This window comes from Chanos chanos, chromosome 3 (assembly GCF_902362185.1).
Source record: "Chanos chanos chromosome 3, fChaCha1.1, whole genome shotgun sequence".
NCBI lineage: Eukaryota > Metazoa > Chordata > Actinopteri > Gonorynchiformes > Chanidae > Chanos > Chanos chanos.
This window is the reverse complement of record NC_044497.1, coordinates 26,387,501-26,410,756: the sequence shown is the minus strand read 5'-3', so window position 1 is coordinate 26,410,756 and position 23,256 is coordinate 26,387,501. Positions and strand designations below refer to the sequence as shown.

General features: G+C 43.5%; 1 protein-coding gene across 1 annotated transcript in view; it reads right to left on the bottom strand.

The window, feature by feature from the left end:
* The window catches only part of lrp1ab (low density lipoprotein receptor-related protein 1Ab), a 108,691-nt gene that overhangs the window by 47,907 nt on the left and 37,528 nt on the right, over positions 1–23,256 (bottom strand). The window contains exons 4-20 of the mRNA XM_030767967.1: positions 19,800–19,919; positions 19,476–19,604; positions 19,002–19,262; positions 9,708–9,870; positions 8,876–9,098; positions 6,842–7,031; positions 6,410–6,553; positions 5,724–5,960; positions 5,162–5,342; positions 4,778–5,000; positions 4,297–4,486; positions 3,806–3,934; positions 3,488–3,628; positions 2,863–2,988; positions 2,331–2,447; positions 1,915–1,995; positions 1,597–1,764 (exon numbers count right to left, since the gene is read on the bottom strand). Of these exons, the coding sequence (XP_030623827.1) occupies positions 1,597–1,764; positions 1,915–1,995; positions 2,331–2,447; positions 2,863–2,988; positions 3,488–3,628; positions 3,806–3,934; positions 4,297–4,486; positions 4,778–5,000; positions 5,162–5,342; positions 5,724–5,960; positions 6,410–6,553; positions 6,842–7,031; positions 8,876–9,098; positions 9,708–9,870; positions 19,002–19,262; positions 19,476–19,604; positions 19,800–19,919 (2,823 nt within the window). The remainder of the gene's footprint in view (positions 1–1,596; positions 1,765–1,914; positions 1,996–2,330; positions 2,448–2,862; positions 2,989–3,487; positions 3,629–3,805; positions 3,935–4,296; positions 4,487–4,777; positions 5,001–5,161; positions 5,343–5,723; positions 5,961–6,409; positions 6,554–6,841; positions 7,032–8,875; positions 9,099–9,707; positions 9,871–19,001; positions 19,263–19,475; positions 19,605–19,799; positions 19,920–23,256) is intronic.

Below are 23,256 nucleotides of genomic sequence, written 5' to 3'. Positions count from 1 at the left end.
ATGATCTTGAACCATTCTCCTGACTAGCAGACTTACTAAGCAAAGCTTTATTCCACTAGTGAAACTCCACATGGTTGTGTGTATAAGAGCCAGAACCATCCTTATCGCAGTATATAACTTTCAAATATCAAAACTCAATTGATTTTTTGTTTCTGGGCTAATGGCTGTAGCCTCCTGTTGGGATGAAACTTGGCAGGAGCGTGTTATGGGCTGGGATTGGCTTGGGCGGAGCTAGATGGGGTTCGGATAGGACTAGATGAGTCTGGACAGAGCTTCAGTAGGACTGGCTGATTCTGGATAGGGGCTGGATGGCCCTGGATGGGGCTGGGTAAGGCTTTACCAGCCTGTCTCTCAGAGTCAGTGGAGCATGCTGAGATTCAGTGGAGCATGCTGAGATTCAGTGGGTACAGACAGAGAACAAGAGGCCGTGGTACACAGCACAGTGGAGTGAACGCCTTGGCCTGACCAGAGGAGCAGCCAAGCCAACTATCCTGTAATTAACAACTCTGTGACTGAAGCTGAAGGAGGGACAGAGAGAGAGTGAGAGAGAGAGAGAGAGAGAAAGCGAGGAGGACAAGCGAGGGGAGAGGGGCCAGCAAAGTGGGAGAGCTGGAGAGAGTACAGGGGGAAGAGAAAAGGATGAAACAAAGAGCCAGACACAGAAAGGAAAAGAGAGAATGAGAAGATGATCAGGCAGATAGGAAGAAAGTAAAAAGGCACTGAGAGAGAAAGGCACTGACTGAGAAGACAGCACTTGTAGATGTGTGTGTGTGAGTGTGTGTGTGTGAGTGAGTGTGTGTGTGTGTGTGTGTGTGTGTGTGTGTGTGTGCACGCGCGTGTGTACGTGTGTGTACAGGGCATTGCAGCAGGCCGGCACATTAGTCGTCCCCGTCAGTTTCCTAATTCCCTTGGACAGAAGCCATTAACACAACACTCTCCAGACCAGATCACAGACCTCCCTCTCTGTACCCCAGGGACCCCCACATTCACCAAGCCTCCATTGTTGAAGCTTTTGTGGTTTTATTTTTCTACCGCAGAATTTCATTACAGCTATAAATAAACACTGAAACGGCAGGATTTACGCAAGAGTTGTGGAGAGTTGTATTGTTAAATGTGGTTTTTTGTTTCGTAAAACTGAATATGCTCTGAAAACCACACACTTCCAGCTTGATTTGACTGAGTCAGAAAAGTTCCTCCCTTTAACCAACTGAATCATCGAGTTATTTGAAGATCTGTACTCACAAACTTGGGTTAAAAGATTGTTATAGCATTTTAAATCAACTTTCTGGGAGTCTTTGTAGAGTGAAAATAGGTAGTCAGAAAGTTCAGTCTTAAGTTACACCTCATGTCTCCAAATACGAAAGTGCAGTCGTCTTTGTTTAGCTAGCAACTCTTACATTGTTTCACTCTCTCAACATGTAACAGATGCAACTAAAATGGATACAAGGTCTAAAGATACAATATTTAAAAAATAGTCGTTGTTACTGGGGAGAGCTACACTTGTGCTAAAGCCGTGGGGCCTAGTTAAGCACTATCAGAGTGCGTTTCTGGCAGGGGTGTGTGTGTGTGTGTGTGTGTGTGTGTGCGCGTGCTCACCCTGGTTGGTGCAGTTGGCGTGCGTCTCATCGCTGTAGTCACCACAGTCGTTGTCTCCGTCACAGGTCCAGTATTCAGGAATACAGCGGCCGCTGTTACATTTGAACTGCACACTGGAACACGAGTGACTGCAGCCCGCTTCATCGCTGTTGTCACCACAGTCGTTATCTGTGGACACACACACACACAAACACATACACACAGACACAAAATATGTTAATAAGCTCGTGTGTGAACAAGTAGTGCTTATGTTAAATATACACACGCACAAACACATATACATCTTTTAGGTAGGATTGGTGGGCACACCACACTGACCATTATCACAGCGCCAGTTGACATTGATGCAGCGTCCATTGGCACAGGTGAACTGGGTGAGGGGGAAACAGGTGGGATAAGCTGCAGAGGGAAAGAGAATGCAGGGAGCATTAAAAAGTCTTTTCTCTTCTACACCATTATCCGCAGTCCATTTATAACACGGTCCATCTCAAGAGGTAGAAATGGACTGTGGTTTTCAACACGTCGTCACAAGGTTATTGACAAAAACCCATCTTCAATCAGTTTGTACCCACCATACCTCTAAAAGAGATGGCTTAGCACTGTATTAAAAAAAAAACAACAACAAATAATAAAACAGTAAACTTTAATAAAACAGGTTCCATAGGTAGGCTGACAGGTTGGTGCCTGTAAGGTGAGTGCATTCCCTGTCTAAAGAAGAGAACACGGTGACTGACCGCAGGAGGCTGGCTCGTCTGAACGGTCACCGCAGTCATCATCCAGATCACAGGTCCAGGAGTGAGGGATGCAGCGCCCACTGGCACAGGCATACTGGTTTGGAGGACATGTGCGAGCTGTGTGTGTGGACAGAAAGAGAGAGACAGGGAGGGAGAGAAACAAAGAAAGAAAGAGAGAGGAGGGGAGAGAGAGAGAGAGGGAGAGAGAGAGAGAAAGAAAGGGAGAGAGAGAGAAGGAGAGAGAGAGAGAAATGGGCATTCTAAAACTGAGCACACTATTCTAGGAAATCAGACAGGATAACTATCTACTAATAAGTTTTTTTTTCAATCTACTAACAAGTTAAAAAAAAGTGCTTTACATATTACAGAGCAATTATATTTTACTGGTATAGTCATAATTATACCTACCCAATCATAACTTAATACCACAGCTCAATATACTTCCCAGAAGGTACACTTTGTCATAATCAAGTCAATACATGTGTATCAGGACACGTGATTAAATGGTAGCTGTAATTAAGAGGGTGTTTACCTGAGCATGTGGTGTTGGACTCATCCTCATCATTGCCACAGTCGTTGTCTCCATCACACAGCCAGCGCAGTGGGATGCAGCGGTTATTCTGACATTTAAAACGGTTGCCAGGGCAGGTGTGCTGGACTGGGGACAGGGAAGGCGGATAAACACAGTGAGGACGTTTTTCAGAGAGAGGCACGGTAGCCTTTTGGCACATCGTGAGGAGCATCATGTGATCACGGTCTGACATGTTTTGCAGATGTTTTTAGCTCCAGGGAGTTCAGGCGCATTTAAAGCACTTGCTCGGCAGACTTTACAGCACTATCAATAGAATCTTCCCAGCCGCTTATAATGCTTTCAAGTGGCTTCTTTTGAAGGGGCTGATTCAGTGACCCAGTCCCATGTCACTGCCAATGGACATTATGTCAGAGTTTGACATCTGGCTCAATAACCAGGAGGTCAGGATAGTACTGAAGCACAGACTCGATCAATAATCAATAATAAAACATTTTTAAAAAATCAATACAACCCGAAGCTGCAAATTGATGTCCTGCTCAGTGTTTCTAAAGCCCAATGGACTGACCTGTTGCCCACAGCAATGGACTGTGTTTTGTTGCCCTTGGTGATAAAGGAATGTACTCACGGCAGAGCTCGGAGGCTTCGTCGCTGTTGTCAAGACAGTCATTGTCGCCGTCACACTTCCAGCGCTCCTGGATACAACGGTTGTTCTTACAGGCAAACTCTCCTGGCTGGCACTGAGGAGGGGGGATATAGGAGGGGTTGGCTGGAGAGAGAGGGAGAGAAAGAGAGAATGAGAAAGAGAAGGTAACTTTTTTTGAGAAAGGCATCTGAACTGACAAATGAGCAAGTTGGTGTAACTCCAATAACAGGACTACAGCAGTAATTCTACAGACATTGGCACAAACTAATGAAAAACTACATTTCGCATGGTCACCCTTACCTTTGCAGGTCTTGTTGTCAGTGTCCAGAATCTGGTCATCTGCACATGCACACGACCTGCCACTGGGCGTGACCAAACACAGACTGCTACAGCCTCCGTTACCAAATCTGCACGCATTAGATCCCGTACCTTCAAACCAAACCCAAAACAGGCTGTGAGTGGTCAACAGGAACGGGAGATTCGGGCAGGAATGTTTTTAGAGGGATATGTGAGGACAAATGACTCAAAGGTTGAAAGAATCTTCTACGTTCAGCTTTAATGTCTGCTAAGGTGTAGTCATCTAATACAGCTGGGTGTTTTTTCTGTGACTCCACATTGATAATTTGAAATATATATGATTATAAACAGTATGAGCTTAGTGACAATTAGGACATTATATATAATGATAATAATAGTATCTATCAATATGATGGTGTCATACGTATTGATCAGTGTGTATAAATGACAGCAGTTATTGTGTGTATGAGATATGATGAGAAGTGTATGAGTACTTGGCTGCTGTTCAGCGTCGTAGGTGCGGATCTCGTAAATTGGTGGGCGTTCGTTCCGTAGCAGCGTGACTTTCTTGGTGATCTGATTGAGCTTATAGATACTTCCTCCACGGTATTCGTTCCAGAAAAGGAAGTTTTTGTAGTGACACAAACCAAAGGGGTGGCTCAGCTCCTGTCCCTCATAAATGGTCTAGCCAATCAGAAGAGAGAACAGCAAGAACCTCAGTTTATTCCACTCCAAACTACAGAGGAACCATGAACACTGCAGTTTTTTGTTCAACCCTAATGTATGCAGCCATACCTCCCTCTCACGCACACTGATCTCTGTTCATTCATAGCACCCAGTGCATTCTAGTGCATTCCAGAACATTCCAGTAGGTTTATGAGAATTCTTTGAGCTCCATATGAATCAAACTCCATGCTGTTGGCAACATCTGGACCACAACCACAAACAGTGTAATTCAAATCAAGCGTGTCTCACCGTTCGGTCGGTGGTGTTAAGGTTGACCATCTCGATGCGGTCATAGTAGGCATCAACCCAGTAAAGGAGGCCCTGCTCGATGTCCAGACTCAGCCCATTGGGCCACAGTACTGTTTTAGAGGTGAGGAGAATTCCTATATTGGATCCATCCATCCAGGCCTTTCTGATACTGCCTCTGTTACTCTCTTTAGGTTCCTCCTCCCAGTCGCTCCAATACATCCACCTGAAACCAGTACCATACATGTGTCACGCCTTTTTCTGCACCTGACAGGCGCACATGTTGTCATGTGGAGCTGATTTTAATCCATGTTACAGACATTCTAATTGTCATTTAATCTAACACTACTCTCTCTGATGTAACAGTACTCAGTCTGAATCTCTTACCCATGTAAAGGATCCACCACAATGGCGCGGGGGTGGGTCATCTTGCCCTCTATAAGGGTCTTGCGGGTCTGGGAGGCCTTCTCCAGCCTGGCAACGCTGATGGTCTTCTTTGGTCCATCATCCGTCCAGTACAGGTTCTGCCCAATCCAGTCCACTGCAATACCCTCCACTGTGTGGATACCTGAGAGACAGAGAGGGAGAGAAAGAAAGACATTTGTACCGTATTCTTAAGGCCTATCAAAAATATTTCAAGGACAAATTTGTCTTTTATTTTACGCCTTATTCTCCCTGAAGCCGTGTACTTATGTATTATTTTGGATTTAGATTTGCATACATTATCCTTTGAACTTCCTCTCTGTCTGAAACTATTATCAAAAGAACTTTAACGACCACATCATTTTGGACAAAAAAACCCCAGCAAATCTGATGCAGAATGTTTAAAGAGCTTTGAGAGCTGTCATCTCAGAAAAGGTTACACTGAGTTCAGTGTCTTTTCACTGGCACTGTACTAGAGATGAGACCAAACTTCAGCGAACTACAACTCCCATCATGCTAGACTCACCCTCTTTCACAATGGTGTCTCTCTCTGTGCCATCAATCTTCTGCCGGCCAATGATATAGTTGGTGGCATCTGCAAAATAGATGAACTCTGTCTCAGCGTGGAAGTCCAGAGCTCTGGGATTCATCAGGTTCTCGATGGGAATCATGTACTCGTCGGGAAGTCTAGAGTTCATGTCCATGCCACGGATAATGCCCGGACGACCTTTCCCATAGACCAGGAAGAGCTCATGCTCTGGTTCTGAGGAGAGAGCAAGGCCATTAGTCAGGATGTTACATCACAGCCAATCAAAAACCAGAAACACCTCTCACAAACCCCCCGTACTGCAGAACCCAAGAGAGAATTTCATGGACACTATTAAGTCAACAACAACATTACCCAAGATTGAATCATAGAGTGAGTATTAGACTGTCTTCAGCAATCTGTCTTCAGAAAACAGTGAATGGGTGATGCTGAATTGAAATGACTATGTACAGATTAACCTACTTGAAACTGTACTTGCAAACACCTTGATCTGTGTTGCTCCACTGTACTCTGTATGCTGAATACTGTCAGTAAATGGGAGAGATCTTACATTTATACGTACCTTTTTTGTCATTAGTCACTCACTGTGTGATAATGTTCACTGTCAGTGCTAAGTTGTTCTGTGAAGGTGTGTGTTGTGTGGCTTCCCTGAAGGTAGTACTCACTCTTGCAGGATTTGCCATCGCTGCCCAAACTGAAACCGGAACGACAGCGGCACGTTCGGGATTTGTGGCTGTTTCCCAGCAGGCAGATATCGGAGCATCCTCCTGGTTTTCCAAACTGATCCGGTGCACAAGCATGACTCCGCACTACACAAAAGAACCACACACAACAATGCACAAAGACAAAAAATCATCAACACCAAAAAAAAACCTCACTGCTGTTTATTCTCTCAACATCTGGATCCAATATTGAGGTCACTTCGATGTTAGGGACAATCTGAATATTGGAAAAAAACACATTGTATTTCTGAATAAGTGGAAGACAATTGATAACACTTTGAAGTACTACTTAGACAAAACCAAAACAAAACAAAACGTGAAAGTTAAGTTATGACACATGGTATCTGCTGTTCATGTAAAAAGAGATGGAGGTACCTGGGGGTTGACGTCTTTGGTGGTACACGTGCAGTGCTCCACCCTTATCCACCCGCGTCACCACCTGGAAGTCTGAGCTGTTGAATCGGTTGACGCGAATGACGCTGGTCTTGGGCTGCATGTTGGCATTATCCGAGTTGGTGGCGTACAGGTAGTTCTCGAACACAGTCAGCCCATAGAGGTGTTCAATCTGGCCCCAAAGGAAGAGAGAGAGAGAGAGAGAGAGAGAGAGAGAGAGAGAGAGAGAAAAAAGAATGAATTCCGATCCCTCAGAATCTTGGTTTTCCGTTTCGTGTTAAGAATGATCTGGTTTGAATGAGCTCTAGCATTACGGTATTGTTTAACAAATTATGGAAATTCCAGAGCGTTGTTTCAAACGCTGTCCGTTTCAATCAATTTGCCTGGTTTCTAATTCCAGTCCAAATGTTTTCAATCAGACAAACAAATGAAAACAGAGAGGATTTTGTGCGAAAGCAAAAACAAGCGAAGTTAGAGAGGACCGTCCCTATAAATACAGACAGACTGATTAAGCTGTCATCATATGAAAAAAAAAAAAAAAAAAACTCCTGGCGTTGTCCGAAAACAAATTCCATGATGAATTAGACACCAGGGCTTTAAGAGTATCTTCTAAAAAAAAAAAAAAATCAAACTTGACTTCTCATTAAGTAAAATAAGAGAGTGCAATTTTTCAAAGCCTCTGGTTACAAATGGATATGAGCTAAATCCAACAGACATTAAGTGAAAAGAAGAAAGAAAATCCTGGTTTGTTTTAGAGGAGCTGGTGTCTGTGTGAAGACTTAATGGGCCAGGATGTTTAAACCGTGTTTCAGCTCTGAGATCCATTACTTTCATCAATGTCATTACTAACCCAACGCTGAGGACAGGACGTGGCCCAGATACTCTTCAGCACAACACTGGGAACTGCTTAAAACACACGAATCACTGTTTTAATGAAATGGCTGTTCTTTCATAAAGCTAGGGAGGGGTCTCTGTCTGGGAAGGGAGTGGAGACTCGTTGGGCGGCGGGGGACTTCATAGTGTGTTTGCAGATTAAGATAAATGACAGGGGCACTGGAATGACTTTATGTCTCTTCACTGAGGATTCAGGGGAATATTTTGGAGGTTGTGGTAAGATAGGAGAGACTATAGTAGGAGAGAGCGCCCAGACTACTGCATGGGCAACGAAGCTGATTTAAAAAACAATAAACAAAAAAACCAAACAAACAAAAATAGAAATTTGGGGCCAGAATTCAAAAACTCATTCATTTATTTGCCTGGCATATAAAGTTCACCAAAACATGTCCGCTTTAGTAAAACTGCTTAGAGGGTGAACAGACATTTTCCCACATTGTTAGGAAAGTTGTGGCGAAGGCTTTGAAGAGAAGGGGGACAGGGCAAACCCGTGAAGCAGGTGTGCCAACTGTGGAGTGAGGAGGATATGATGGTGTACCATGTGACTCAGTCTTATGGTGAAATCAGATTGTCTCGGCCAGACTGTAATGAAAGCCAGAATGATGTCCCAGATCTAATACAGTGTTGTGCTACAGGACTATAAACAGATCCAATACAGTGTTGTCCTACAGGACTATAACTAGATCTAATACAGTTTTGTCCTACAGGACTGTAAACAGATCCAGTACAGTGTTGTCCTACAGGACTATAAACTGATTTAATACAGTATTGTCCTACAGGACTATAAACAGATCTAATACAGTGCTGTGCTACAGTACTATAAATTGATTTAATACGATGTTGTGCTACAGGACTATACACAGATCTAATACAGTGTTTATAAACTGATCTAATACAGTGTTGTGCTGCAGGATTATAAACTGATCTAATACAGTTTTGTGCTACAGGACTATTAACTGTGTGTCTAATGTTTGGGAGGCCCAGGGGTATAGAGAGATATTATGATGAAAATGTGTGTTTGTGTGTGTGTGTGTGTGTGTGTATGTGAGAGAGAGAGAGAGAGAGAGAGAGAGAGAGAAAGAGTGAGAGAGAGTGCATTTCCGAGGAATTCTCCAGACTCACCAGAAGCCCTTGTATGATGGTGTGTCTGTTCTTTCCCTCGTAGTCCACTACTTCGATGTAGTCCAGATAGGCATCAGCCCAGTAGACCAGCCTGTTGACCAGGTCCAGGGTGATGCCATGCGGGAAGACGATCTTACTGTCCACCAGCTTGGTCCGGTTCTGTCCATCCATGTCACATCGTTCCACCTTAGGGATCTGACCGTAGTCTGTGAAGAAGACTTTCCTGTGCAGAGGAAAAAAGTCTAATTCAGGATGAGGACAAGGCTGAAAAATATTAGACAACCTACAGATTTTATAATCACTGCTTTATATATGATAATCAGTTTATTCTACGATTATATAAAAAGTGATTTTATAATCAGTTTTACAATCACAAGCTGTCTCCAGTACTTTGAGACCAATCCATTACGACATCTTTAAAACGTATATTTATATGTACGACTTCTTCATTCTTAATCATCAGTGTCTAGAGTGCGGTGGTTAAGATGATCAGTCCCAAATGATTCAGCAGCATCAAGTGTGTTAAGTGTCACAATGCAATGTCCAGTCTTGGGCTGCGCAACTTGAAACACATTTGCGTGACACTGATCTTATTTCTGCTGAAGTTGTGTTTAATTTGGCTGTATCATCTTTTTTTGCATTCCACAAATCCACATCTGGATGGTTGTTTGAAGGAAGTGATACTTCAATCAGGGAACTTGGGCCAAACCATATCCTGAGTTGGCAGTATCGAAACAAAGCACGTCAGCTTCTCTCTCTCTCTCTCTCTCTCTCTTTCTGTGTGTGTGTGTGTGTGTGTGTGTGTGCATGGAGAGGGGGGGGTCCAGCTCACCCCATGGTAGGATCGAGGGCGATGCCTTTGGGGTTGTACAGCTCTTGGTCCAGCAGGGTCACGCATGTGGATCCATCCTTACTGCAAACGAAGATGCGGTCATCCACATCATCCACAAAATAAAAATTACCTGTCAACCAGTCTATAGCCATTTGCTCCACATCTAAGAGAGAGAGAGAGAGAAAGAGAGAGAGAGAGAGAGAGAATATTATGCACTGCTGCATTTTATGATTTATTTTCTACTCTTTCTTAAACTCCATCCTCAGATTAAATTGTCCTGTACTCCGTAGGGTAATGTAAAAGTGAGAGTGTGAACAATAAATAGATAGCACAGGAAAGGCGGGGGTCGGGGTGGGGGGAGCATGGAGGATGGTTTTCTGACTGATGAGATCCTGTCAAGTTCTCTTTCCCAGACCAGACAAAGAGGCCTGATGTCCTTCACTGGGTTTCCCTCGCACATACATCAAAGCATTCAGCACGCCTGACCGTAGAGTACAAGCCAAGAGAAAAGGGAAGAGATGAATGGGGAGAAGCGTTGGAGGGAGATTAAGAGAGACAGACAGATAGATGAGGTGTTGAGGAGACCAATCAGCGCAAATGATCCGAAACTTTGGTCTTTTTCCGGAAGCTTCTGGTGAAGCGAGAGCCATTAACCTATAACCATGACTCTGTGTCTCTCTCTCTAAAATCACAGTTTTAGATTAAAGATTGTACTACAAAACTCTGCACATGGTAAATGAGTATAAAAAATTAGTCGTGTTCATTCATATTATTATTTTTCCCCCTTACAAGTTAGGAAGTGCTGCTAAGTTTAATTTTGGTGTGTATGTGACTTGGTGTTGCTTCCTGTGAGATTTTGTCTCTTAGTACCCGCCAGAGTCTGACTCACTGTCACAAGACAGTATTATTCATTCTGTATGTGGGACACACACACACACAAAGTACAACAGCAGACATCCAGATAAAATTACAATTCAGCAATTCAGATCGAGTATCATGCTGAGTACTGTTTATTATGTACCTTGAAAATACACTGGAAAATAAAATACCAACTACTGGATTGAAACTCATTAGCAATGTTGTCTTTAATTTAGTGTCTCAAGCTGTTCTCACTTCTACCTGCTGCTGTGTTAAATAGCAAACACGGCAATCAGGACCATATAAAACTGCAAACCTAAAATTTCTCTTCACTTCTTATACCTCTGAATAGCTCTCCTTAAACACACCTCGCACCTAGAGAGCAAAGAAACTAGATCTCACACCACATCCCTCCTTCTCACCAGAAAATACACATACACACACGCATACGCAAGCAAATACACACAGAATCCAAGAATAGAACCTGAAGAAAGGGTTGCACTCTCCTGTGAAGCTCTCTCTTTCTCTTTCTCTCTCTCTCTCTCTCTGTGTTTCTGGGAAGGGGCTTGACATGGTAATGAAGTAAATGTCAAAGACTAATTCTCTTTTCTTTTTCGTTCTTTCTCTCTTTCTCCAACAATGAGAGTCTTTCTGTGAGTGGTGTGCAGATCCCCAGCTGTGCAGAGCTTTTCTGAGAGCCTCCCACACTGCTCTGTGTTTGAACAGCTGGCTCCACACTTCCATATAAGAGGGGTGGGCTCTCCATACACTCATCCCCCTTTCACATCTACACACACACTCACACGCAGTCTCAGTCTCACACACAGTCACACTCACTCACTCTCACATCTACGCACACTCGCAGACTCTCACGCAGTCACACTCACACACTCTCGCACGCTCACATGCAGTCACACTCTTGAGCTGCGTTTTAGCTGAACTCAAAGTGACATTTCGCTTCAATTTCCTCGTGGGTTTGATTCCTTGGCTGAAAAAAGAACAACCGAATTTCGCACTATGTCACAGCAAGCATTTTTGATTACACCAATCAGATTCCATCTTGACTGAGGAGGTTTCTGAGAGGGGCGTGTGGCCTCTAGCCCTACAAGAAGGTGATTGGCTCTCCCAAGGTGAAATTTTTGCTGAACATTTTTTAACTCAAGCGAACGCTCATTTTGCATCGCTCGCAGTTTCACCACAATTAACTCAGCCCATTCGTCTTCTGCCATTGATCTTTCATGCATTCACGTCACACGTAAATTTCACGTTGTGTTCAGTTAAAACGCAGCTTTACATGCAGTCAAACTCATTCACTTTTTCACAGATCCACTCACTTTCTCACACACAACCACACTCACACACATTCTTGCACACTCAAACACATACATAAACACAAATCATTTTAATTGTCATTATTTTTGCTCCTTTAAGATCCAAAGGCCCATCAGAACGTAGCCAAATTCTCCCTGAGTCTTCACGTATCTTGACTGGCTAACAGTGTCTGCTGTACAGGACTGCACCATGGCTGTCCACTCTGTTACAGACAGCCTGGTGTACAGGACTGCACCATGGCTGTCCACTCTGTTACAGACAGCCTGGTGTACAGGACTGCACCGTGACTGTCTACTCTGTTACAGACAGCCTGGTGTACAGGACTGCACCGTGACTGTCTACTCTGTTACAGACAGCCTGGTGTACAGGACTGCACCGTGACTGTCTACTCTGTTACAGACAGCCTGGTGTACAGGACTGCACCGTGACTGTCTACTCTGTTACAGACAGCCTGGTGTACAGGACTGCACCGTGACTGTCTACTCTGTTACAGACAGCCTGGTGTACAGGACTGCACCGTGACTGTCTACTCTGTTACAGACAGACCAAAAAAGTACAGGTCCAGGCTACTGGGTTGCTTAAATACTGAAATGTGAGAGGGGGCATGGAAGGGGGAGTTAACATCTCAAATAAAAACCAAAAGCTTTCCAGGCTTAGTCAAACTTTCATAGAAAGACGACCCAACAGAACATAAAGTGAGCTCCTAAGAGCATCGAAAAAGGAAAGACATAAAAAAAAAAAAGCATTTTGAGGATCGAAATCAAAATAACTACAAAATGAAAGCTCACAGAACAAAAATCCAAGTGAAATCAGGCTAGGATTTCAAAGAGAAGACATGTAGCTGCTGGGCAAGACTACAGACTAGCATGGGGCCAGGAGCGAAGTGAAAGGCCTGAGGTATACTCCCATTAAGTACACTCCCCTGATACCGCAACCCAGCTGTCTGTTCCAACTGCCACAGATTAGCTATCAGCAGAAACAAATCAGAGGGGGAGATTGTGCAACCCAGAAAAGTCAGGCTCAAATTAAGACGACCCCCCCACCCCTTAATTCCTCTCTCTCTCTCTTTTCGCGGTTTCTTACCTCGAGACTTCTCTTCTATGTTGGCAAACAGCAGGACGGCTTTCCAGGAAAGCAAGACAGACGGTACTCGTCTTCACAACATCTCCCACCCACCCCCATCCCCCCTTCCCTTACACTGCGTACTTCAATACCCTGCACAAAAACAGAGCACTTCCCTCCCGTCAGACGTTTACTGGAATCTTCCAAAACTCCTTTGTGACTCTTATGGCAAAAAAAAGTCCTGATGCTTCGTTTGTAAGGCGGTAGATGAAGTTCTCAGTGTTACTCATTTTACCGCTTCTCTTTCTCCCCCAAACACACAAAACGTGGGAACATCTGTTATAAATCACAGACATTTGGAAAATATGCTACTTGGCATGAAAAAGTGATAAAAGGTGTGAAAGCACTCTCTTAGTTTCCAAATAGGGATACAGGTCAAATAAACAAAACATTAAAGGAAAATGACTTTTCCCTTTATTAAGGCTTTGCATGAATTTGAAACGCCTTTGGGTTAGTTAGAACACACACATAACACATAGAGCTAAAGAGAAAAATACGGTAGGGTAACAGCTTTGAAATACTCAACAGTCACTGTTTGGGTGCATTTACTTGATTAAGTTATCTGCTTTCCAGGGGCTAGAGTTTTAAAGTCTTTGTCAGGTGAAGTTCTGTACCAGCTTAACTATATCAATAACGGAGGACAGCCGTTGATGAGAGACATATGAAAGATTTGAGAAGTGACACGGCGACCGATGGCCACCTGAACCGAACAAAGCGTTGAGTGTCTTCGGTAATAAACGGGTGCGTGACACGATGAATAGACGGCTTTTTTTCAACGCCACATCGCTTTAAATGCGGTTTCAGAGAAGCGCTGCCACTAACAGATAATGGTCAGATAACAAAGTCCCTTATGGCAAACGGTGCCTAAAAAAAAACTAAAGCCGCAAAACTGTGATAATCTTTCGCCACACACCGACACTTGCTGACTGATAACGTATGTGGACTGGCAGGCAACTTAGTGCCATTTTTATACCATGATAACGCATCACTCCACATTGAACTACCGAATCCCCTTGACGGCTCCGATACATTTGGCTGTGGAGTAGATAGCCAAAACAGACATCATAACTTGACCGCGCAGTCCTTCTAACAGTCCAAAATATGAATTTGTCATTTCTCAGCAGCTAGGACTATTCCTGTAGTCCTAGCATCCCTTAGCACACAGCGCTAATAAATGACGAAGGGGACTGAGAGCTCGCTGATTGTTAAAGCATATGAAGAAACACTTATACAGATCGCAGGGTCCAGGTGACTGCGGGGGAAAGTTTCAAGGCATTCCTCCGGTCGGGGAGAGAGCTATGAATCATGGACACACTATGAAATAGCCTAAGCAGTCTCCCTGACTGTCCTCTGAACGCTAAGCACATACAGAAGAGACCCAGGCCTTTTTCCGAGCAGTAGGGAGCCCATTGTGCAATATCTGTTTCAATCATAAGGTACCGTAACGCAGTAAAGGCATCACTAAGAAGGGCTAAATGTTAACGACAAACCATCCAAACAACCCCCTCAGTTCACACATCTGGTTTTAAGATGTGTGTGGGGGGGGGGGTCCATCTTTTTCGTCCTCACTCTTTCAGATCTCGGTTTTTTACGATATTATCATTATTATTATTATTATGCAAACAAAACGTTCCAGAATGTTTCTCAGTGAGAGGCTTATCAATCTTTTGTTTTAGAAAAATGGAAATTGGAAAAGGGAGGCTGGAGTGTGATAGAGAGTAACAGAGAAAAACAGAAAGTGTCTTGGTTTTATGTAATGTTTTTTGACACAGGAGAGGTAGTGGTGGTGGTGTATTGGGGGGGGGGGGGGGGGCATCTGGGGTGCTCATCTGCCAGCCATTCGACATTAAAACAGTCATAAATCTCTCCACCCTGTGTGAAACTGGGGCTCATCGCTCTGTCTGCAAAGCGGTGTCGACACACCTAACACAATACCACTGCAACTCCCGCTGCAGGTCAAGGCATCATGGGTGTCTGTTTGCATTCTTTAAAACTGTCGCTGTTGAAACTACTTTTCTTCTGTGTTACACCCGTTCAGTCTCCTCAAAGATCAAATTCCACAAAAAGCAAAAATATGTTTGCTATATTTGAAACTATTCAAAATTTTGCAAATAAAGACGATAAACAAATCAGTAAGTACGGTTGGGTAACTCTAGATAAATCAAACAGTCGATTTGCAATTTGCAGTCAGAGTGAGAACAAAAAAAAAAACCCCTCTCAGTCCTTATCACAAGTGAAGTTTGAGGCAGCGAAAGATACTGTAGACGTGTAGTGACTTAAACAACAGCAGATTTATGACTGTGCTCTGGGAGTGCAATCAGCTGACTGCTGGGAAATGCCCTCATGTGGAGTCTGACACTGAGGAGACACCCTGTGTGAAGTAATAAATACTCAACAGATCCATTAGAACCTCACTAAGAAACAATGAAAAAAAAACCCTTATTAAAAGTCGGTTATGAAATGAGGGTTAAAGAAGAGTTTCCTGTAATCCTTCTGTTAGATTAATAGCTACTTTTTAAAAAGTGACAGCATTTTAAACAAAGTCTCCTCTTTACTCTGCATTTTCGAACCCCCCCCCCCCCTCCCCAGACAGTATTAGCTTGCTGTTCTGACCTGACTCTATTTGGTAGTTTGATTTTTTCAAATTAACACGTGTTATGTATTTCAGAAAGAAATTTTTATGAGTTTTCAGAAGAAAAAGAGGACAAGTGAATTACCAACAGTTCTATGTGGTGAAATATGAACTGGCATTACTTTGAAGCTCACACAGTGAGTGATATAAAATGGAAATAGTAACGAGGAGAATTTTCTCTGGAGCTGGTATAATCCTCCTAACAGTTGAAAATAATCAATTCATTAAAGAAAATCAATTTGCCTGAAGGTTTTGCATCTGCTTTTACAGACTTTCAACAGTTGTTGCTGACTTTGTAGTTGCCTCAGTAAGATGAGAGCACACAGAATCTGTTGAGGAACTGACACACCGCAGCTGTAGCTTAGGCACACAGACAAAATGCATTTGGAATGGCCTGACTGGACTCTGTAGTTCAGCCCACCTTGTTTGGGCACCTCTGGTTTGTGCAGTGTGTTCATTAGTGAGCATTGACACATAGATGGGAAGCTGTTTCACCAAAGTTAATCTTCAAATCAGATGGACTAGAAAAGTAAAAAGCATCTCCTGAGATTCAACCGTCACATTCACAAAATGAATGTCTCATGAATCATGGCAGGAGTATTTCTGCTTTTTTGTTTTTACAAAGGTCACTGAAGCGCTGGTCAGCTACACGAGACTGGACAGACGGCAGAACTGCTGCCAACTAGGGGGAAAAAAACATTTCTGAGTCATCATTTCCTGACTGCTTGGCGTGTGGCTATGTGAAGTAATAGAAAGCCAGAGAGAACAAGACCACTGACACTGTAACTGTAACCCCATTTCCCATACAAAAACTTAGACAAGGAGCTATAAATGTATTGTCTTTTTTTCAATCATTTTTCAAGTGCAAGCGGTCTCCAGAATTGACCCTCAAGAAGTATTAGGGATAAGAGCCAAAATCCCCACTCTTGGTCAGTCAAGGTGTGTGCCCTTGAAATGTCCTTGGTGACACTGAGGAGAACTCTGGGACACCGAGGAAGACTGTGGTTCTGCAGCCTTAAGATAATACAGATCAAAAACAGTCACCTACGGTCAAGCTCCCTCTATGTTTCTTTCAGTTACTTCAGATTCTCATTCCCTCCCTCCCTCCCTCCCTCCCTCTCTCCTCACTTTTGCCCCCAATTTTTGCTCTGCATGCTGTGTGGATCCCTGCACATCCGTTTGCATACCAAAATGTTTCTCTCTCTCTCTCTCTCTCTCTCTCTCACACTTCCTCTGTCTCTCTGCATGTATCTCTGTGGCATCAGTTTCAAAGCAATATTACCATGCTACACGGTCACGTATGGATGTAGGGCAACACCACAGCCATATTCCATATTCGGCCAATTTAAATGCAATTTAAGTTCAGTTAATGAAATTTTCAATTGTGTGTGTGTGACTTATGCAGAAAAGTAGCCTTTAGCACACAACCAGAGAAGAGGAAACAACCTCAGTTTGTTCTCAGTGATCATAAACTAGCCTGTTTGTGTTTTCTTACTGTCCCACCCTGTAGGTTTTTCCTCCTCTAGGCTTCTTTCTAAAAGTGTTCTTTTCTTTACCAGGGGGCTTGTTTCCGTTGTAAACACCACAGATACACGCACTGACACACACACTTGCACTCTACAACAAACACTCAGTCAAGCACAAACACACAGGGCTACTGTCTGTATTAGACTCCTGCCCACTGGTCCGGAGAAGAGACACACTCTGCAATGTTACCCAAAACAAACCCAGGCAAGGTTGGGTGTTCTGTTCATAAACCAGGGGCCTATTCCCAGGTCCCAGCTCTATCTCCAGCCATAGTGTTTCACTGCACTACAGATATGTGAGAGAGAAAGAGAGAGAGGGAGAAAGAGAGGGAGAGATCAGAGAGATCAGCTGCGGCTGATGTCAGTGCTGAGGTTTCATGATGTCAGTGCTGTGAGGTTTCAAACTGAGAATGTGTTTGTGAGATATTGTGACCCTTTTCTCTAACCGTTATTCTCCTAGTGGCCAACCACTACATGATAAATCAGCCAGCATTCTTCTCCATACCACAAATCAAGCTACATTCACTCTAATTTGGCTTTTCAGACAATTACTTTACTGTCCTGCAACAACGTTATAGCCATAAACACAAGAAGGAATTCCCAAATCCACGTCACGGGAGAAGAACTACTCTGTGGAACTAATAGCGAACAAAGATTCGTATGGAGAGATAATAAATCAGAGAGATAAAAAGAGAGATTATGTGTGTGTGTGTGTGTGTTGACAGAATGGGATATCTAGCTCTGCAAACATTAAGCTTTATCTGTACCAAGTTCTGGCATGTGCAGGGCTCCCTGGTTTAGCACCCTGTCAGTGTTCTCGTACCTGCACTCTGTGCACTTATACGCTACACAACACTGCTTGGCTCGGCAGGGTTTCTTTTTTTAACACTTGGGTGTAGTAACGTTGAAGATGCTGAGCAAGACTGACCTGCATTTGGCACACCTATATTTCACCACAAACTACTTTTTACACCTAGACACACAACTGGAAGTTCCAAAATTTGTAAAATACCACACCTTGTTGACTGTACACTGGTTTGACGTTAAAAGGTAATAATAATCAGATGAAACAGGGGAAAATCTCCAGCTTGACATGAACTAGTCAGAGCTGACAAGATACGAAAGCCATGGACAAAACAATCAAATAAATTTTGCTTGTATAGTAGTATCAGCATGTCCTGTATTTCCAAAACATATTAATTTAACGATCATCTTCATGGGCTTGTCATGTGCTTATTTTTGTTTTTTGGGTTAAAGTTGTTGTACATTTTGGACAGTTCTTTTTTTTTTTTAATTATTTTCTCTCTGAAGTTGCATGGATTAGTCAATAGTCAGAGTGAGCTCCAGCAATTGCTTCCTCTGTCACATGTGACATCATTTTCTCTAAACCACAAGTGTGAGTTGTGTAATGGTGTGAAGTGACATGAGGAACCTGGTGGAGAGTACCATTTGTCTGAATCTACTGGCCAATACACAGGGGCACCAGGACCCCAAAGTGAGAGAGAGGGAAAGGGATGCTGGCAGACTCATCTGTAAAACACAGCCTGTTGCGCTGTCGTGGACTTCCAAAGTGTGGCCCAACTGGCGTTCCCGAATGTCAGACACATCTGTGCTATTTTTTTTTTAGGAAATATGTTCAGTAAACTTGAATATTGACATCTGACTTTGCACTACCTGGTTCCTTCGTTTTTATCTGCAATCACTCCAAAAGATGGTCCAATCAAAAAATAGTATTAAAGATATTTAAAACTGTAGTCCATATATGCCTGTACTCTAAGATAAGCTCACAGCAGTCTGTGTTTCGTGTCTTTGGGCAGTACTTACGGTGGAGGCTGAGGGAGATATTGATGACCCTCTCTTCTGTAAAGCTTTTCATGTTGGGGATCTTGGCACACTTGAGCTGGGTGGCAGCGGGCGTGTCTCCCACATGGATCCAGCAGACGGTCTCCTCAGCGTAGATGAAGTCCATGGCAGTGGTCTGCTTGGTGCTGGCGGAGAGCTGGTTGAGTGAGGTGCCACTCAGGGTGGTGGCCTGGATGTTTTGGGAGTTCGCAATGAGGAGGACTGGGTAACGGTCCACTGGGTCTGACGAGATGAGGGGAGAAACACAGCACCATGAAAGAGACATCAGTGAGAGAGAGAGAGAGAGAGAGAGAGAAAGAGAGAGAGAGAAAGAGAGAGAGAGAGAGAGAAGGAATGATCTGTTTTAATTTGCCTTACTTCACAACAGAGGGAGGAAAGAAAGAAAGAAAGAAAGAAAGAAAGAAAGAAAGAAAGATAGAAAGAAAGAGGCCTTACCGTTCTTGGCTTTACAGGAGCGGTTGTCCGGTTGTAGCAGATAGCCCTCCACACAGCTGCAGGTGTAGGAGCCGTCCGTGTTAGTACAGGTCTGACTACAGGACCCATACACGGCACACTCATTAAAATCTGCACAGGAGAGAGTAAAAGTCAGCCTGAGACACAACAACAAATCATACCCCTCACACATCACTGCACTCCTATATGACTCACTGAAGTAAACTTTCATCCAAAATTTTACTACATCCACATATTAATGTCTCTACTCTTTACAACGCTGTATGTGATAATAAAAGTTATGAGCTGAGTTTAAGCTGGACTAACCTTTACAGGTTTTGCCATCCTCGGCGATCTCGTAGCCATTCCTACAGTAGCATCTGGGACCAGTCAGCGTCACTGAGCAGTTGTACTGGCAGCCATGGCTGGTACAGTTGGGTGCCAACTCTGGAACACACATACACAAATAAAGAGAATAGTTTCATTTAATGCTCCACCAATGAGAAAAACCTGGAGTGTTACACATCAACAAACAAAACTTTTCTATCAATGACAGAGCCATTTGCATGTTTCTACCAGTATGAAACACATGGGTGGCCAGCTTACAGTTGACTCCTTATGTACTTAAACACAATAAAGGAATGTTACATATTTAAGACGGTAGAACAGTCTGTGTCTTGTCCTGGACAAAACAGCACTCTGAAAAGAGTCTGTTTACAAAAGTCAAGCCCGACCAGTTTTAATTTTTTTTCCTGAATTTAAAGTGTTTACCTAATAATCCAACTATCGCTGAGATTTATATGTGAAAAAAGTAAACCGTAACGACTAATAAGGTCAAAAAGCATTCAGAGGCTATTTGTAGAAATGCCTAAAATAAAACATGACTTTATCAGCATCATACTACAGACGTGATCCCACATGGCCTTATCAAGGCTAACATCACTCCCTGAAAGGGAAAAACAGCAGGGAAAACAAAAACAAAACAGGAGAGATAAAATGCTATTTGATAAAAATGCTATTTCACAAACAAACAAATGAGTCAAAGCAAATGAATGTGTGTAGGCCCTGTTTAAGATGGAATCTGGGTATTCTGGAGATTGATGTTATAGACTCTCATTGGACTCCACTGTGAGTGGATCACTGGTATACACTGACAGTCCATGGCGTGTCTTTAACTCGGTATGAAGATGAGCTAAGGACATGAGGTTCTGAGTCCGCGAGGAAGGAGGTCCAGTGCTCACACACACAAAAACACGCACGCACGCACACTTCCACACGAGGGTAAATGTGGTTAATGGGTTTGTTTGCAGCTAGAGGACAAGAAGTTGTGAAGCAAACTTATATCAGTGTGAGTGAGTGTGAGTGTGAGAGAGAGAGTGAGAGGGAGAGAGAGAGAGCGCTGTGGTATACAAAATGACATTTTAATCTGATAAAGTGCATTTGTTGTTGACTTGATAAATAGACTGAGTATTACACATTAAAGATGAAAGATTTGCAGACATCTGCCATCTATTTAATGAAACATACACTCACACGTCCAGCAGTGCTGGCAGACCAACACAATCCAAACAAATTCTTGCCTCACACGAATGGGATCAAACATGCACACACCCACACACAAAAATATACAATCACTCACCTCCAACACACCATCACTTAGGAGAGAAATGTACAGAAATAAACAGCACTAAACACACAAGCACACACACATGCGATATTGTACAACCATGCAAAGATGGACAGTGCTCATCTCAAGTTTTCCTCACCTGCACAGAGAAGGCAGCAGATACATCTCTTCAATCAACCTCTCTCTCACACACACAGACACAGACAGACACACACAGACACAGACAACACAATGGAGGGCAGATCCCTGGGGCAAATCTGACTTTAACACAGACAGACAAAGCCCTATCAGTAGAGACTCTTGAGGAAAGACACACTATCAGAGAAAATGCTCATCAGTCAGAAATGGATTACCTTATTAGGACAGAGCATAACAATATGTAAAAAACAGTGAAACTGTTCTCTGTGCTGCACTTTGTTTTTCATATGTCTTCGGACATGAGGTTGGCTTTTGGAAAGGAGACGCAGAGTAAGCAATGTTCTAGCCAAAGAAGCCCACAACAAGAGTGCCTTCTCTAACACACTGCCCCAAAGCACAGTCTGACATGAGCCAGCAGTACTTAACCATACAAAAGAGGAGAGGATGAACAAAACAAAAAGACTGGGGGCAAAGAGAGAAGGAGAGAGTGTGTGTCGTACAACACAATGATCTGAAATCAGGCTACTGAGCTGAAGCAACGCAGAGGTTAGAGCTGTGAAGAGCTCGCGTGTACATACATACGCACGCACACACACACACACACACACACACACACACATATATGCACGCACAGCGAGAGAGAGAGCGAGAGAGAGAGAGAGAGAGAGAGAGGGAGAGAGAAAGAGAAAGGGAGAGAGGGAGAGAGCGAGAGAGAGAGAGAGAGAGAGAGAGGGAGAGAGGGAGAGAGGGAGAGAGAGAAAGAGAAGGGAGGACAAAACAGATTGTCAGCTCCCAAAGCCTGTTGCACTCAGAGATACAATGGGTCTTTTGTGGGGTGGAGCCGATAGGAAGAGTCCAGCGTACAAACACTGATGCCCATATCAAATCAATTCACACTGTCTCTGTGCCAGCCTGTGCCAAGGGCAAACCTTGGACCCTTCACCACCCAACCTCTGTCTGCCCCCTCATGCCCTCCTAGCTCTACCCTGCCACCGCTCCCCTTAACGTGGGTCAACGTAGGGGTGTGTGAGGGTTACACCTGACAACAGACCGGTTTCCACACCTGTCTATCAGGACGCCACTGTTAAACGGACTAATCATCACTACACACAGACGGACACATCTAGTCACCGTGGAAATAGATTATAACCCGTGGGAACAGACTATAGAGATTATTAAAGAGTTTTTAAAAATTGGACTCAGATCAAATGCAAGTATATGGAGAATGTAAAAGAGCGAAACAACGTGCAAGTTTCAACTGATACCTCTGCCTAAAGTCTGAGAAAATAATTGTGGCATTACATAAGACTTTCATAAGGTCATCTCTGTATGATGAGTAAACATGACTTTGATGAATAACTACGAGTATGATAATGACACAGAGGGTCAGAGTCCATTTGGAAAGCATTTGTCTTTGCATTAAAGTTAAAGCTCAAAATCTGTAAAATCTCAATCTCTTTCATGCAGTTTTTGAAGAACGAATATTTTAAAGGTGTACGCCCCTAATCTGATGCACAGGGTTGTTTTTATCCTAGTTGACGTGCCAGCCCGTCTGAAAGCCTAGCATAATGAAAGGTGAAGCAACCACAAAATGTTCAGCCACTTACAGAACGCTTCCTCACAGCCTGACACTCTTCTCCACACGCCGGGCTTCTGCACAAACACATTCGCACCATGTTTCTCTGGGGTTTTCATCAGCCCTGGAGCTCTAGTCATCAACCTCAACCCACACAAAGGACGTCTGCTGTCTGTAAGAGCTGATCTCAGGTCAGTGTGGTTACCCAATGGCTTACGGTGCAGCTGGAGACTGGTATGAGATGGTTAACGCTCTGAGCAAGTTGTTCGGTTTGACTTTTGTTAAACTGATTGGTGACGCACGGCATATTTTGACTACAAAGAAACTTAATGCTCCCTTTGGTTTGGCAGTGCAGGTAACTGCAACCGTAGGCAATACTACAAAAAAGAACCACAGAGAGTACAAAAAAATAAAACCAAATCAATTCTTCAATACATTTGCAA